Source organism: Pezoporus occidentalis, unplaced genomic scaffold (assembly GCF_034315485.1).
Source record: "Pezoporus occidentalis ecotype Australia unplaced genomic scaffold, CSIRO_AGI_Poc_V1 ctg137, whole genome shotgun sequence".
Classification (NCBI taxonomy): Eukaryota; Metazoa; Chordata; class Aves; order Psittaciformes; family Psittacidae; genus Pezoporus; species Pezoporus occidentalis.
In genome coordinates this window covers 1,813,282-1,829,643 of record NW_026913177.1, presented here as the reverse complement: position 1 = coordinate 1,829,643, position 16,362 = coordinate 1,813,282, and the positions used below count along the sequence as shown (strand labels likewise).

Here is a 16,362-nt window from a genome sequence, read left to right as displayed (position 1 = left end):
TTTTTTTTTATGACCATGTCAGGAAATGGAAAATTCTGAAACTACACCAGCTTGAATAATTCAAAGCATCACTTTGCTGGTGAAAAAAGCCTCGATGAGAAGTTTGGGCAGACTGTGCTAACTTGAACTTTAATTGCAATCAATTTATTTAAGCAGGACTCCAAAGTACCAAGCAAAATTGCCACTGGTATAAATGCAAAACTGCAAATTTGCAAATTGCTTGTGATCACATGCATAGTAAAAGAGAAGTACAGTACATGGGAGATAAAGTACTGATGTTTACTGGTCTGTATCTCAGACAAAGCAATTATGGAATATAGCATGTTCTAAAGTGAAGCAATCACATGCATTTGAAGAATCCTGAGTTAAACATTGTTGACCGTATAAACGGCAATGGTGTATCAAAGGAAATGAGAAGGAAGCAAAGCACAAACCTTCAAGCTTCACAGGCCCAACAATAGTTTGCTTGTCTGGCAACATGCTGAGGACAATTCCTGCAGGAGATGTTCACCAGCAGACTCTCCAGAAGATGGAGGAGGGCTCCTCCATGGTGCCATGTCACAGAAACCCTGCAACAACCAGCCCCATCAGAATGACAGTGCTAAGGCTCTCTCTTTTGTTACGTTCATGTGTTCTTATCAAATTTCCTTGGTTATTCCTTGCTCAGTTTACGGTGAAAGGACCTCCCTTCCACTATCTGCCAAGCTATCAGGCTTAACACTGGCTCTGATCATCAACCTGGACTGTTTTCAAACAGGAATAGTCAAATGCAATAAACCTCCTGCAATCACAATCCCTTTGCAATGATGCACAAGCCATAAAGCAGTATTCTTTTCCTCCCCCTTTTGAAACAGAGCAGCCAGCAGAAATACACACTAGTTAAAGTAATTGTTTTTTCTGACATAAGCAGATATGACTTGGATATTATGAGCAAAAATGTTTCATTCTTATGGGGCATTGTTCTAACCATAGTGGTAATTACTCTGCTCAGTATTCTGAAGCAGGAATTTCTAAAGAAGATAATGGGCTTGGTGGTGGGAGTTCTTGGGTAAGATTTTGTGGCTTATGTTAGGCAAACTGCTGGTTTAGAGGATCATAACATACCCCTCTGGCCTTAGAGTTCATGGATTCACTAATTAAAAACATCTCCCTGTGCAGACAGTATTTCCTCCTTAAATGGGCTGGAGATGCTCTGTCTCCACACAGAAGAAAGGCACAGACACTGCTAGAACTGGCGACTGTGAGCTGAAAGTCCCCAAGTCTATGACTACCAGCTTAAAACGTAAGTGTATAATGGGACAAAAATAGAATTTAAAGAGATGGAGAACACTGGCAGTGAGGAAGATGAAAAAAAAGAAAACCTCAAACATGCGCTGCTTTAACTCCCAGGTGAGCTGGAAGGTGAAGCAGCCTTGAACACAAGGCAACCCCTGAAAATAACTTCCCTGTTCAAACCATAGTTCCTAGCATCCCTCAATTACTGTGTAAATATTGGCTAACCTCTGAAAACGGTCTGGGAGGACCACGATGTGGATTTTGCAGAGGGCACGCCCACATCTTGCAAATAGCAGGGAAGTTTGCTCACTTGGCTTGCGGCGCAGGAATGCATAAAACCAAGGAGGCAGAAAACAGGAAAGGCGGTCACTGGCCTCTCCCAGCACTGGGAGAGGATGGCAGCAGGTTCACAGGGACTCCTCACAAAGAGCCCCTGTCTGTGGGGACCCAGCATTGCCATTTGGCTCGTGTCTTGAATAGAGGGCACTTTTTCAGCAGGTTTCTCGAGCAACTCGATGCATTTTCTCTGCATAGCACATCTATTTCTAAAAACATCCCATCCTACATCCTGAGAGGTTTGTCTGATGGCTGCTGAGAAAAGTCCCAGCTGAACACTGTGCCATGCTCAACATGTTCCCCTCCCACCCCAGCTTGGCTCAGGACCCACTCTTTCTCTCCCTGGCCAAACCCTTATTAACTGATGCTCACCTCCTGCTTTTTAAGATGATGTGTTTTCAGTGATGAGGAACCATGAGGGCACGCATGACCTGCTCCCTGAATCACACCCTTTGGGCCAGGAGACCTGTTCATGGCTACCCTCAAGAGCCATTTTGGGAATATTTATCTAAACTTCCTGTGCTACCACTATTGTGAAATGAGAGTAGTCTGTCTGTACCATCGGTCAGCAGTCATCTGTCAGGCGTGACTCTACACCTACCCAGGAAGCAAGCAGCATCTGCACCCTGAAGACGTTTGCTGCATCTTCTCTTGACTGCAAAGCTACAGACCTTTCCAACTAAACAGCCCACCTTCACCCTTCACCCGCAGACATCAGAAAATTATTTCAGGAGATCAAACCTGCCACACCATTTCACTGCTCATCAGTCTGAGCACGAAAAGACCCTTCCTGTGCAGTGAGGCAGGCTGCAACCCCCTCTCTGGCCAACCCCAGGTCCACGGGTTCAAAACCATAGGTGCTGCTGGTTTCTCCTGGCATGGGCAATCTTTGGGAGTACCACTGAAAGTGCAGATGACCAGAGGGCTGTAGCATCTCTCCTATGATGACAGGCTTAGACACCTGGGGTTGATGAGCCTGGGGAAGAAAAAGCTCCAGGGAGACCTTAGAGCAGCTTCCAGTACCTAGAGGGGGCCTACAAGAAAGCTGGAGAGGGACTTCATGAGGAAAGTAGGGACAGGACAAGGAGCTTTAAACTGAAAAAAAAATAGATTTAGATTAGACATTAGGATGAAGCTCTTTACCTGGAGGGGAGTGAAACACTGGCACAGGTTGTCCAGAGAAGCTGTGGATGCCTCATTTCTGGCAGTGTTCAAGGCCAGGACAGACAGGGCTTTGAGCAACCTGGTCTAGCAGAAGGTGTCCCTGCCCACAGCAGGAAGGTTGGAATGAGATGATTAGGTCCCTTTCAACCCAAACAACTCTGTGACTCTATGAAAATATCATACCTCGAGGCCTACAGCAGCTGTCCTGGCTGCTTTGCACTCCTCACCAGTATGGCAAGGGCAGGAGCCAGTGCCCACAGCAGTGCTGGGGGGCTGCTCTGTCACAGACATGGGTTGACTGTGAAAACAGCATGGAGGAAGATTACTTACTTTAGCCCAACTGGGGAATGAGAAAGGGCTTTCCATAAGTGCAAGGACCATTACCCCTCTTCTTGAAGCTGACACTTTCCTGCAGTCACCATTGCCCCAAGCAGCCTAAAGCTGTGACCTCTCCAGCCCTGTAGTAAGCTTGCACCTAAGCAGGCTGTGCACAGCCAGCATCACCCTAGGGATTAAAATGAATTTTATTCCCTCTAGGGAATGAAACCATCAATGTTGTCTTTGCTCAAGGGCTCACGTTTCCCAGCAGCAAGAGCTGTACATACACAGAGAGTCAGAGTGTCCCCAAATGCTCAAAGAGTGATACAAGTCCACCTTTTCCTTTTTTGTTTGCAGATGAAAAGCTCACTGTGGTAACAAGCCTCTGAGGCACGAGTCAAAATTACAGTGATGTTCTGGACCCAATTTTAGCACCGTGTCAACTACGCCGCCCCCCCCCCCCGCTTCAAACTCCTCCATCCCAAAACAACAAAAGGCAACAATTGCAGTGACCTGCAGAAAATGTAAAGCACAAGCCAGCTGATCCCTGGCAACACAATAGCAAGATTAGTTCATCTGCAGTGAACAAACATGTATTATGTGGGTTTTAAAGTTAGGAGAGGAAAATGCTGTGGTTTTAATGTATTTCTATTCAGTAAGGCTGCAACTTATTACTTCCATGCAGCTGAGAAGCCCTGTTTTTAAAAATAGCCTTCAGCTTGTTTTGAAATCTGCAAACATCTCGCTTTGTTCTGCAGCAGTGCAATAAAAACCCGAGCCAGAAACGATCCCGTTTTCCTCCACACGCATCACCTCCCCCTCCCCAAACCCCTGCGCCCCGCGGATGCTGGAAAACCTGACGACAACCCTCGGATAAAATAATAACAGCAATAAAAATGATAACAGACACACGCACACCCCCTACACGCTGAAACGGCAACACGGAGGGGGGAAAACAGCCCCGAAAGACGCCGGAGACGAACCTCCGGAGGAGCCTAGGTCACCAGCAGACAAAGGGAGTGGAGCCGGCGGCGGGCGAGGAGCGCCACACCACCCCCGAAGGCCGGGCCAGCGCTGGGGAACGTCCCCCCGGTCCCCGGTGGGGCCGGGCTGGGCCGCGCCAATGCGGCCGGCGGCGGCGCGGCGCTGCCCACCGCAGCCAATGGAGGGCGCGAGCAGGAGGGCTGCCGCCGGGGGCCGGGGGGTAGCGGGGGGGGACCCGCCAATCGCGGCGGGCCGATGGTAGGGAAATACTATTATGCTAATAGTTGTTTTGCTCGCATTCGCGGGGAGTGGGGTTTAAAAGCCAGGCGGCCAGGGGTAGCGGCTTAGAGGCGAAAGGCAGGGCCGACAGGATAGCAGGCGGGGCGGGAGGCGAGGAGCGACGGGGGGGCACCCACCGCGCCCCATCCCTCCCACCCATCCCGCGTTCTCGCCAGCGGCGATGCCAAACGTGCACCTCTCCGCTGCCGCCGCCGCCCTGGAGCGCTTGTCCGTCCGGCGGGCCCTAGGCGGGCACGGCCGCAGCCCCGTCTGCAGGAGCCTCTTCGGGCCGGTGGACCATGAGGAGCTGGGCCGGGAGCTGCGGAGCCGCCTGCGGGAGATCGGGGAGGATGACCAGCGTCGCTGGGACTACAACTTCCACACCGACACACCGCTGCCAGGGCCCGGCCGCCTGCGCTGGGAGGAGGTGGAAGGCGGCGCTGTGCCCGCTTTCTACCGGGAGACGCTGCAGGTGGGGCGGTGCCGCGTCCCGCTCCTGCGGGCACCCCCCTCCCCGCCGCCGTCACCGCCGCCCCCCGCAGCCGCCGTCGCCAGCAAAGGGCCCGGAGGGCGCCTGAGCCGGGAGAACCGCGCCGCGCCCTGCTGCCGTGGCATGCGGCTCTGCCGGCGGGGCCCGACGGCCCGCATCACAGGTGCGTGGAGGCGCTGGGGGGGGGGGTGTCTGTGGGCGGTGGGTGCCCCGCCGCAGCGGCTGACGGATCCCCCCGTTCCTCTGCGTCCCCCATCTAGATTTCTTCGCGAGGAGGAAAAGGCCAGCGGAGTCCAAGGCGGCGACGGAGCGTCCCGCCGTCTGCCCGCAGCCCCCCGGCGCCGCTACGGCTGAGCAGGCTCCCCGCAAGCGGCTCCGGTGAGCCAGGTGAGGAGCGCCCCGGGGGTGGCTGGGCGTCGCTGTTTTATTGCCCTATTTTTTTAATTATTTTTTTTTCTTTTTCCCTGATTATTTTTTCTCCTTCTTGTTCCTCCCCAGACTTTTGCACTACGGCACCCACGGGGGAGGCGCACCGCCCCCCGGAGGCGCGGGGGGCCGGGGCGGGCGGTGCGGTGAGCAGGGACTCCCCCTGGGCCCGCCCTCACCGGGAATGGGACCGGGAGACGAAGTCGGAGCGCTTCCCAGCCGGTCGCGGCCGGAGCAGTATTAACGTACAACTGTGCAATGTATTACGTTTTGTATAGAAATGTATTATGCCTAATGTGAGTACACTGGCCAGAAGTGTAAAGCTTTAAAAGTCATTTATATGAAATGCTTAATCTCTGCTGAGCTATCAGTGCAAAAAAAAAAAAAAAAAGCGAGTGTATATTTGTACAGAACTTTTTTAAGAGCTATACTAACTTATATTTTCTATTTATGTCAGAAATGTGGATAACTTTGACATCCCATAGCCTTTCGTTTTGTTTTTTTTTTGGTTAAGCCAAAGGGCACTATATTTGCTTTTGTTATTTACAAAATGTAAATTTATTTTTATAGTGGGATTTTTTTTGCATTCACAAGATGTAGCTATGAATCAAAATATTTACTAGACTTGAAGGCAAATCTGTTTCAGTGGTTCCTGAGCCGGTCTGTACCACTGCCATTGCAAATAATGCCACAACTTCAGAAACACTAAATAAAGAAGCCAGGAAACCCCAGCAAAGCTACTTGGTGTGTGCTGTGCCGGCGTCCTCGGGTGGAGAGGGGAAATGCGGGGCGGGGGGGGAAGCTGGGGCTGGGGAGGCAAGCTCAGGTCTATGTATTTGAGGCGGGAAGAGGGGAGGGATGCGGGGACGGCGCGTTCACCTCGACGCCCTGCGGTGTGGAGCTGGTGTGCAATTCCGAAGGGAACGGGTTTGTTTTCCACCCTTCCCAGCTCTAAAAATAAGTGGTTTTGAGTATTGATGAAGTTCGGCAGCACACGCTCTTCTTCACGCCGCAAATTTATCCTTTCAGCACGTTTTCTGAGGTTTTATTTGTTTTCAGTTGTTTTCTTACCGAAGCTGTATCTGGCCCCTCCTTGAGGGCCTGACTATGCTGAGTGCGGCAGCACCCCATCAGGGCTACGGCTGCTGCAGCTTTTGCTTCGGGACTGCCTGTGGGGGTGACCACAGCCGCACAGTACCCTCGGTGGGCTCAGCACTGGTTGGACACCCCTGCCTTGGGGGTGAGGGGGAGATTGTCCCCGGTGTCTTCCAGCATTCAAACCCTGACCTGGAGCTCTAAGATGTGGCTATCCAAGGAAACACTTCCTGGTACCTCTTGCCCAAGCTCAGCAATGATTTACAGGGCAAACATGTAACAGTGCTAGGAAAGGCAGCAATTTCAGCTCCCATAAAAGGGGGGGGGGGGGGGGGAAGGGGGGAAACAACAAACAGACAAAATACCCAGCATTTTGGCGTTAATGCTTGGGGGTGGCAGTGCTGTCACAACCAGGCACCCAAGGCAGTTTGTGGGTCACCCTGTCCCCTTGGTTGAGGAGCAGGTTAAAGCAATGGGATCTGCACACAGCCTCATGGAGTCAGGGCACACACCCCTCTCAGGGTCCCAAACGCTGTACTGCCCAAAGAGTGGGGAACAGACCAAGTCTGGTCCTTGGTGTAAATGGTGCAAGGATTGGGAAACTGGAGAGTACAGATGGGGAGCAGGGATGTGGGAGGGGGATGGGGGTCCTAGAGGCATGAGGACCAGCTGGTCAGACTTGTCCTTTTCAGACCCCACTCCACACTGTATCACCTCTTCGGAGTGTTGCACCACCATGCAGGACCCATCAGGTGGGGAGGGACAAGGGCAGCACTCCCCAGCCCTATGAGCTCTGCAACAATGATCTTTCATGGAGAAGGGAGGGAGCCAGGAGAATAAGGCTCAGGGTTTATCCGCATCATCTTCCCCTGGACCCTGCAGGGCTCCTCTCTGCCACCCTGTCACGGCCACCAAACGCTGGCTGTAAAAGTAGCATTGATTACCTCCAGCTCCATGATCGCTTAATCAGAACAGGATTATTTTACATGCCTGCATCAGTGGCTGCTGTCTCAATATGATTTCCCCCTCCCCCTTTGAAAAGAAAAATAGCTTTTCCCTTTCCTTATGAAAGCCAACAATACCCGGAGTGAGGCAGCTGGATCCTCCAGGATTTATGGGCTTTTCTCTCGCTTTCATGAAAGCAGGTGCCTTTGGGACCTCCATTGTCCCAGCCCCCAACTAATAATAGGACTTTCTGCAATGAAAGATCCCTGCTCTGAGCTCCCAAATACCTCAGCCAGAGGAGCTGCCGCCTGCCCCGAGGTGTGCCCAGCCAGCTCGGGAGGAGCTGCCGCCTGCCCCGAGGTGCGCCCAGCCAGCTCGGGAGGAAAGTCCTAACCCCGGGAAGAGTTTAGGCATGGGATTCTATTAAAGCAAATAATTCCCGCTCTTGAGCATCTCCCAAGAGGAGCCAGCAGGTTTCCATGCTGATGTGGGGAGGGCTGTGTCCCGCTCACCCTGAGCTCCACTCTCTCAGAGGGCCCTGGGGTGCGGGAAGGTGTGCGGCCGCCTGCGCCCTGCCGCACCCTGCCTGGCCGGCCCTCCTCACCCCGGCACAAAGCACACTGCCCCTATTCTTTCGGCCTTTGTAGCCATATGGCAAATCCATGTAGACACAGCCAACATCCATTTATTCAGGCACATAATGTCCCGCAACAGGGAACAATTGGAACTTTGTTTGCTTCTATTATTGATGCGAATGGGCAACAGAGAGAGGGAGAGAGAGAAAAAAATCATTTAACTATAAGAGATATCCAGCTAATTATGAACCATATGTGCCTATAGTTTCAAAGCAATCCACTGAAGTTCATTTTAAATCTAGACTACTTTATTAGTAAGGAAGACAGATGTCTCAACAGTACATGCATCAGAGGAAACCATGTAAAGAAGTTCTTGAAATATTTAACTAGGACTCATTCATAGTCAGAGGGGCTTTAAAGTGCCCTTTATCATGAGAATGCATAGGCAGAAGAAGAGGAAGGCTGCCGGTTGTTACCACTAACCCACTTACCCCTTAGTGGTAAATCTCAAATTCCACTTCAGATTTGAGGACAGGAATATTTTTGGAAAGGATTCAAAATATCAGAGATCTTGAAGGACTGACCTTGCAGCTCATTACAGCTACAAAAAGTCAGGTCATTATTTGAGCCACCTTAATCCCAGGCTAAAGCCAGCCATGCAATTAGAGGAATAATCTACGTCAAATCACCACCTCTCCATCTACTGAGAAGCAAGAGCTGTGAGTTTGAGGGATGGTTACTGCAGTTCCTCCCCTGCCCCGAGAGTGATAGAGATGGGAGCATTAACATTGCCAAACCTACAAAGTTTCATTTCAAACAAGCATCTTTCGAATCCTGCAGTGGGTTCCTAAAAGGAAAGGGCACTGCAGGAAGACTGGAAGGGAAGCTTGACAGGAGGAAATCTTCCAGATTTTTTCTTTTTTTTCTCCCCTCCCCCCCCCCTTTTTTTTTAGGAAGTGCAATTATCAGCAAACAGTCTTGGCACAACGGTTAGCGCTATCTTTATGAGCACAGCAACATCTACCAGTAATTAAGCCACTTCAGTTAGATGAATGCAACATATGGTTGACACTGGGAATCATTCTCCTCCCCAGCCTCAACTTTTCTTTCCAGGCCAAAACTTGTTCTGTTATAGCTTAAAATAAACAAAAAGCTGCTTTCCACTTCTTGAGCAAATATTTGTTGCTAATGAGCAGGAGATGTAGGCAACAGGATGGGGAAAAAACCCCATCATTTTTAAAGAATAATTTCCTATGTTTGAGTACCAAAATAAAGTATGTTCACTACATGCCCAATTCATTTGCAAAGAGTTGTGATTGCTTGGTAGGATGGCTACACCCGAAGATCCATGCGAAGAATGCACGCAGGGAGACAGAAATTGAATTGACCATGTTTAAGCAGAGAAATAGATGTGAAGAGGAAGAATGCATCCATATACACAAACCCACACACATATATGCATGAAATAACTAATCAGGGAGTATAAAATAATTAATCAGGGAGCTAGAGGGTTTTTTAGCCATTTCATCATCTATTGCTACAGAATAAACGGTTTTCCAATGCTTTCCCCTCCACTAGCATGTAGCCTCTCAGAAATGTTGAGAAGACTTTGGAACAAAGCAGGCCTGAACACTAACTGAAAATCGAAAGTCTTTGTAAGATGAAAGGGTAGGATTATACCTGTTATTCTGATTTACAGACAAAGGAGGAGAACTAAGTATCTTCCTCTTATATCACATAGCATGTAGAGTGGTAAAGATGATGCAGTCTCTTTTGGTGTCAGTGGTGAAATTCTCAACAAAAAGAACTAGATGTTTTTGTTTGTTTGCTTTTTAAAATCAAGGGGTATTTTTAGCCCTATATCTCCAAGAAACTTTTGCTTAGACAGATTTTGGGGGGAGAAAGGGGAAGAAAGATGCTAAACTATTAGATAAGCTGCACAGAATGTAAAAACCCAGAAGCAGGCCCTGCTATGAGATAAGAAAAAAAATACCTCAATTTTGTTTTTAAACATAGGACAAACTAAATTTTGGAACCACTTTCCCCAGTCTGCACAGACGAGTCTCTGCTGCAGGAAAACCAATGGCCAGTGGTGGTTGTGCAGCCTCGCATCTGCATCTGTGGTGTTACTGGGTCCCAATCTATACAATGGAGACAGGGATGCAGGGGAAGGGAACAGGAGGCATGGACTTGGGGGCAGCACTACAAAACACAGAGGATGGGGCTAACAGTGTACAGGTGAAACAGAAGCACATTTGAAGCTGGGGTATACTGGGAGAGGCTGGGCAGAGAGCATCACACTGTGTGCAAGGGGAGGGACAGAAGGGAACAGGTCATGACATTTATATTCTGCATTATATATTTATTTATATTCTGCACGTTCCTTCAGAGGCTGCCTGGCCCCAACACATCTCTCCTGCCATCAAACACCCATGAAACTCATCTGATAACGTCCCATCCCTCCCTCAACTCACCTACATATGGGTACTAATGATAATCTGTTATGTATTATCCCTGTGGGCCAGGTCAATGTGGGATCTGAAATGCCCCAGCCTTGATGAGGAGTTACTAGGCTTCACATCACCCCAGGATTACTCACTTTCCTCTACCAGATTTGCAGTACATACTTGATGCTCTCTCCTGCACAGCACTACACTTTTATTACATGCAGAATGAGGGCTGGGAAGGAAACACTCAAGTTTCAGAGGTGCCTGAGCTGTCTGTACAATTTCAGCCCAGATCCTTTGCTCACAGTGCATTTTCACAGGCATGCTCACAATTTCTTGCCTCAGGGCACACTCTACCCACTTCATGCAGGCACTTTCACTTGCAGAATGAATCTGAGCTGTGTGGCAAAGGGGAAATTGCTGGGGAAAATGTCCAGAGAAGCTGAGAAAGTAAAGCAAGGGCCTGCAGGCTGCTTTTGTGCTTAATCCAATGCCAACTCCTGGATGCAGGATTTTATTCTTTGGAGGTCAACTGACTCCTCCTGACCTGTTCCTGCAACAGAAGCTTTGTGCAGTTCTGGGCAAGGTGCTTGAAGTTTTTGTGAGCAGCTACTAATTGTGCTCATCTTTGTTGGGTATCTAATAGGAGATGCTTGGGTCCAACTCGCAAAGAAGGTGCTGAGCATCCACAGCTGCAGTCAGGGTCACTGAGCATCAGGCTCTGCATGTGGTTTCAGCCAGACAAAGCCCAGGGCTTGGAACAGGATGGCTAGGGGTACCTTGGACCAGCACTTAGAATTAATTATTAGCTCTCATCGCTTTTCATGTTGGCCACCATCATTAAACAGGGGTAATAACGCTTGTCATTTATATTTTAATCCATTAATGTTTGGAAAGCTTTCAGATACTACTGTGAGCAGCACTGTATAAACCCAGTGGGAAAATTAATAATGTCTTTGAGCAGGGTTCGAATAGTGCATAGTTAATAAGACACAGCACTGTCTATTGAGCAGTGAGAAAAAAAAAATTGAGCAACTGCTCATTAAGCGAGCACCGTTCACTCTGTGCACTCAGTGCGATCATTTAATTAAAAGATTTCATCATCGTGCGCAGACACAAGGGGGCAGAGCCGCAGCCCTGACTTTCCTCATCCTCACCTGCTCCTCATCAAACACACTAGACTATTTGTTGGATATAACCTACAATAGGAACCTAAAAAACATTCAAAATCAGCTTTTTCAAGCCCCTACGCTAACAGAATGCTCACTACTTGAGCTTTGATAAGTCTTTTCACCTCACCGCATTTTTTCCCACTCCTTGTCACACATCAGTCCCACCCTCACACTGCCTACTCTCCATGACTGGGGAGACAAGATGACCTCCCAGACTCCTGCAAGCACAGCATCTCGACTACAGACCATGATCGCCACTGCTTTGCCATCACAGCAAGCCTAGGAAGTCACCCCTGTGCCTGGCTACATGGCAGAGGAAAGGAGAAGAGTTTTTCAGAACTGGAAGATGCTTTGATCAGGGCTATTTCTGAGCGATGCTGGATTAGAGGGATGGGATCACACAGCTCCGCTCGCACACCACTCTTTGTGAAGGCTGCTGCCAGTGCATGTGAAAACCAGCCACCTGAAAAACAAACAGACAAACAAAACCAAACCACCCGAAAAACAAACAAACAAACAAAACCAAACCACCCTCCCCAAGAATACACCACCACTATTGCATCTGTTTTTACACAAAAACAGAGGAAAACTCCCTGTTTGGGTCAGATCAAGAAGCTTGAGACATACTGGGACCCAAGATTGCCATCAGTTTAATCTAGAAAACAATGGGCATGAATTGTTTTCATACATGCTAGGATAATTGGTTCCGCAAAGCTTGCTTTTCCTAAGACCTTCATTCAAGGCATTTTCTAATGTGGCTCTAGTTTACGTAACTTCAGTTTTGCTGGTGCTGTACAACATCTCATCTGCTGGCTGGTGGCACCCAAAGTTTTGGATCTTTCTTTTTTTTTTTCCAGGTTTTGCTCTCACCCAGATGAGTAAGCAGGACTGGAAATACTGGCACCTGGTTCTCTGTTTTCTTCTGCACCACATTAGGCCAAACCTGTTTCTTCATCCCACTAACTAACGGAGTCGGTATGCATACCCCTCCAGAGGAAAATGTCCACCTTTTCTGCCAAGACCAAAACTTTGCAGCCTATACGACCAGGCTTTTCTGCTTGGAGAGGATGTGGTGGTACCTGAAACCCACTTCAGCACTCCCAGATTCATCCCTCCTCTCCTCTGGCCGCCAGGCAGGACTGCTGTCCTGTGCTGCACCGATGAGGAGCCCAGGAGCGCAGCAGGTTACTGGATGTTACAGGGGTTGGGAATTGGTGGGGGAACATGTGTTTAACTTGCGCTGGGATGGCAAGAGGCACCAATGAGTACAAGCAGGGCAGCAGGACATGGTAGGGACAGCGAGGACACCCCACAGCTGCTAGCAGGAGCCCCTTTTCCCTGTCAGTACAACTCCTGTGCTGGGCTGCTCCTCTGGCCAGGCACAGCCTTTCTATAGCATAAATAAAAGCAGCAGTTTGCATTTGCTAGCATGTGTGCAACACAGGACAGCACAGCTCCAAGCAGCAGCAGGGGCATACAGGAGGAGATTCAGGGGTAATTTCCATAATAATCACTGTTACCAAACATCCATAAACCACAGCCTGCAAAGACACCTTATCAGAGGGAATTAGCTGCAAATTACAAGATGTGCTCATTGGTTTTGGGTTTGTGCCTGTCTGCAGGATTTCAAGGAGTTGGTGCAAAAAATCTCTTTAACCATATTAAATAATAACTTTAAAATCTTAATTTAATTTGAGAGCTATTAAGAAGCAGAGACCAAATACTGAATTTATATTTGTAGCTTCCTCTGTGCTCACTGAACTGTTCCATCAGAGGAAGGACAACGGGGGAGGAAAAAAAAAAAAGGAAAGAATAAAACTTTCCTAACTACCATATTTCCCTGAAATTCAACTATACAGAACCAGGATAATTACAGACTGAGGAGAAATACTGCAAAACATCAGCTCAGAAGTGGTTTTTTTTTTTTTCTTGACCCTGTGGACTATAATGAGAGATAAAGAGATTGACCATTTTGGGAGGAGGATGCCTTCATTTCTCGATGTGACTGTAGATTATTTCAGCTTCAGGAGACAAGAATGTCCCTTTAACATCTGACCTGGCCTTTATTTAAGAGCAGCACTTCACGGTTCAGGAAAGGCAGACAATTTTCTAATTCCCAGCTCTGCTGGAGGCTGAGGCAGCAACTTCCAGACAGGACACCTGCTAACACTAGAGAAATGGCATTATTATGTCTACAAGTTTACAAATCTGAGGATCAAAAAGCCTTTGCTTCTGCTGCTACTCCACAGGCCAAGGACGACAACTTTTTCAAAACAGAGTTTCACAGAGGTTTTTTTTCCCCCCTCCAAGAAATGGTTTCTTTTCACTTTCAGCAGATCAGTTTCCACGTGAAAAAGTCAATAGTCAAAGAGTTTCCTAAGTTTCGTTGGTGTGTAGCAGAAAGGGATTAGACCTGGGGCCTTTTTACTGGCAAGCCTTTAAGCAAATAAATGTTCTTCAATTCTTAAAGAAACAAACGTAACTTAAACAAAAATCCCGAATATATGGGATGTGCCCTTCCCCAAATTAAAAATAAAAAGAACAAGTGAGAGAAACAGTTACTGAAGCTTTAAGGCAAAGTAGGGTTAAATATTTGTCTACTGTAATTTTGCCTTTTTTTTTTTTTTGCTAGTTGTCCCAAAGGGAATGGTTGTTCTACATTAGACATTATTGAGAATGAGTTATTAAGCCCTAACACTCAGTGTAATGCAGTGGTTCATTTTTTAATAGATCAATTCAATCCAGAACTCTGATTCCCCAAGGAGAGGCGAAAAGCAGACTGCATTCACATACACATACCCCAGTTCAGAGTCTTACCTGGTAGGCAAAGGCATTGCTTGATTCCTCCTCACCCCTGAGTCCCAAAGCTGAAGCTTGCAATTTCTCTCTTAAGGCACAATCAAATCACAGTGCATGATGATTTTTTTCATGGTGTTTTTCTTATGTTCCAAAAATCACAACATACAGATCATTCAAAACCAAAAGTTTTAAATGTATATGTATATACATATGTATATAAAAATACATACTTATATAATTTTTTTTTTTTTACTGCCTGACAAACAACCCTTGCTTGGGAGCAGCTCCCCTAGCCTGCAGACAAGGATCCAGGTGTCTCTGTCAGCAATTTGCCAGGATGCCTAACACCTGGGTCACTGTTTGCAGGCTGGTTTTAATTAAGCCAGAAAACTAAGGAAAATTCAGGCAAAGCAGTTGGCTGATACGCTCTAAAATCAGCAAGAAAACATCAGCAGCTTGCTTTAATAAAAGCCATACAGGAAAAAGAAAGTGTAGATTTGCAACTGGATAGAAACTGATATGCTGTCTGATAAGTTTGTCTCTCACTGTTAAATAGTTTTAAGGGTTTTTCTAACACTAATATACTTTTCCTGTTCCCCCGTAATAAGACTTCAGCATTTTTTAAGAGGCCTGTGTACCTCTGTGAGCCCAGACTGCAACTCTTCCCTACCACTGCTTTGTAAAATTGCCACCTCTGATTTCACAAGAAGCCACCTTACAGCTCTGCCTCTGCACCCACCCCAGAGCCCCCAGCCTTAGTCCGGTTGAAGAGCTTGGTGGTGGCTAATCCATGTCCAGCCCCACTGGCAACTGGGGCAGATCCTTGGGCCTTTCCTACTGCTATGGGATTTGCTCTAGAGAGCACTTTTGAACCCAGTGACAACAAAATGCAGAAGTGCCTTAAAATATGGCTGAGAGGAAAGGAATTAAGCAGTTTGCTTGCTGCATTAGCAGCACAGCAGTGGGGATGCTTACCTGGCTGACCTGCCTTGAATAACCTCTTTCTAGCTGAAAACCCAGGATCCAAACCCACACCTCCTACCCCAGGGTCAAAATCATCCTGCCACTGGGTGAAGAAGGGGAGCACAGCCTCCTCTCCTCCCCTCAAATTACAAAGCCTTGAGTGTAGAGAAGGGCAGCCTGAGCTCACAGCTTTGCCCCAAGGTTACCCCTGCAGAGCTGAGCTGCAGCACTGGGTTGCCAGCATGCAGTGAGACACATTAATAATTTGCGCCAATAAAAAGAAGGTGGAAGGAGTCTGAGTTCCATCCCATACAATTGCTGCAAGCACTGCCTAAACTGGCTTTAAAGAAGGAAAAAAATCCCACCATTTTTGCTCTTTTTGGCACTTTTTTCCTTGTTGAGATAAAGCATTTCAGTGTGATCACCTTTGAGCATTTCTAAAACCACAGACCCCATTTCAGGACAAGCTCATCTTGCTAAAACCCAGTGAAACCCCGGAGACACTGGGGAGGAAGGCACACCTCAGCATCTTTTCCAAATCTGTTTTGGTGGCTCTTCCTCACTGCCACACCTTCGGAGCTGGCTGGATCCCCTCTGGGGTTTTGCATGTTAAAGCTACCCACAGGTGCCCCCTTTTGTACAACCTGGTCCCCCTCCCCACCCTCAGATCCTGAGACCTATGGTGCTACCCACTCCCCTCTTCCCATCAACACTAACACCTGCCTTTTCAAGAAGAAGTTTTTAAAACAGAGAGATCCCTTATTTTCATGCCAAATCCAGCTTTATGACCCTAGTGATGGCAAGATGCTAGCTAAGGAAAGCTTATTTTCCCACTGCCCCAAGAAAATGAGTTTTCCGTGGAATCCTGTCTGATCCAGGCAAAATCGGCCCTGCCTCCCATCCCAAATCGCTCGCGCCAGTTCAGGAAAAAGAAAAATTTGCCTTTTTCCTCGGAGGAAAGCGGTAGGCAAGGCAGGGAAGAAGAGCTTTAAAGGGAGGGAGCGAGGAGGCCGAGCTCACGCACGGATTTTAATCTGATCACTTCCCTGTCAAACTAATCCCTGCCTGACTCAGATCGGACTTTTAGAAACGTG

General features: G+C 48.1%; 1 protein-coding gene and 1 long non-coding RNA gene across 2 annotated transcripts; one reads left to right on the top strand and one right to left on the bottom strand.

Annotated features, from left to right (window-relative positions):
• The first annotated feature begins 4,485 nt into the window (after positions 1-4,485).
• Positions 4,486-6,008, top strand: CDKN1C (cyclin dependent kinase inhibitor 1C). The gene is made up of 3 exons (XM_062609403.1): positions 4,486-5,009; positions 5,107-5,233; positions 5,345-6,008. Exons 1-2 carry the CDS (start codon positions 4,538-4,540, stop codon positions 5,226-5,228), a joined length of 594 nt encoding a protein of 197 aa, XP_062465387.1. The 5' UTR covers positions 4,486-4,537; the 3' UTR covers positions 5,229-5,233; positions 5,345-6,008.
• Positions 6,009-13,167: 7,159 nt separating this feature from the next.
• Positions 13,168-14,428, bottom strand: LOC134158919 (uncharacterized). The gene is made up of 2 exons (XR_009962953.1): positions 14,324-14,428; positions 13,168-13,942 (listed from the first exon to the last, which is right to left on the bottom strand). It is a non-coding gene; the product is annotated as an uncharacterized LOC134158919 (long non-coding RNA).
• Positions 14,429-16,362: the final 1,934 nt, after the last annotated feature.

What these genes read in the sequence shown, in the direction of transcription:
- CDKN1C (XM_062609403.1), top strand. Translation starts at nt 4,538, where the DNA reads ATGCCAAACGTGCACCTCTCCGCTGCCGCCGCCGCCCTGGAGCGCTTG. An exon ending in CCCGACGGCCCGCATCACAG is followed by an intron (nt 5,010 to 5,106) that starts GTGCGTGGAGGC and finishes TCCCCCATCTAG; the next exon opens with ATTTCTTCGCGAGGAGGAAA.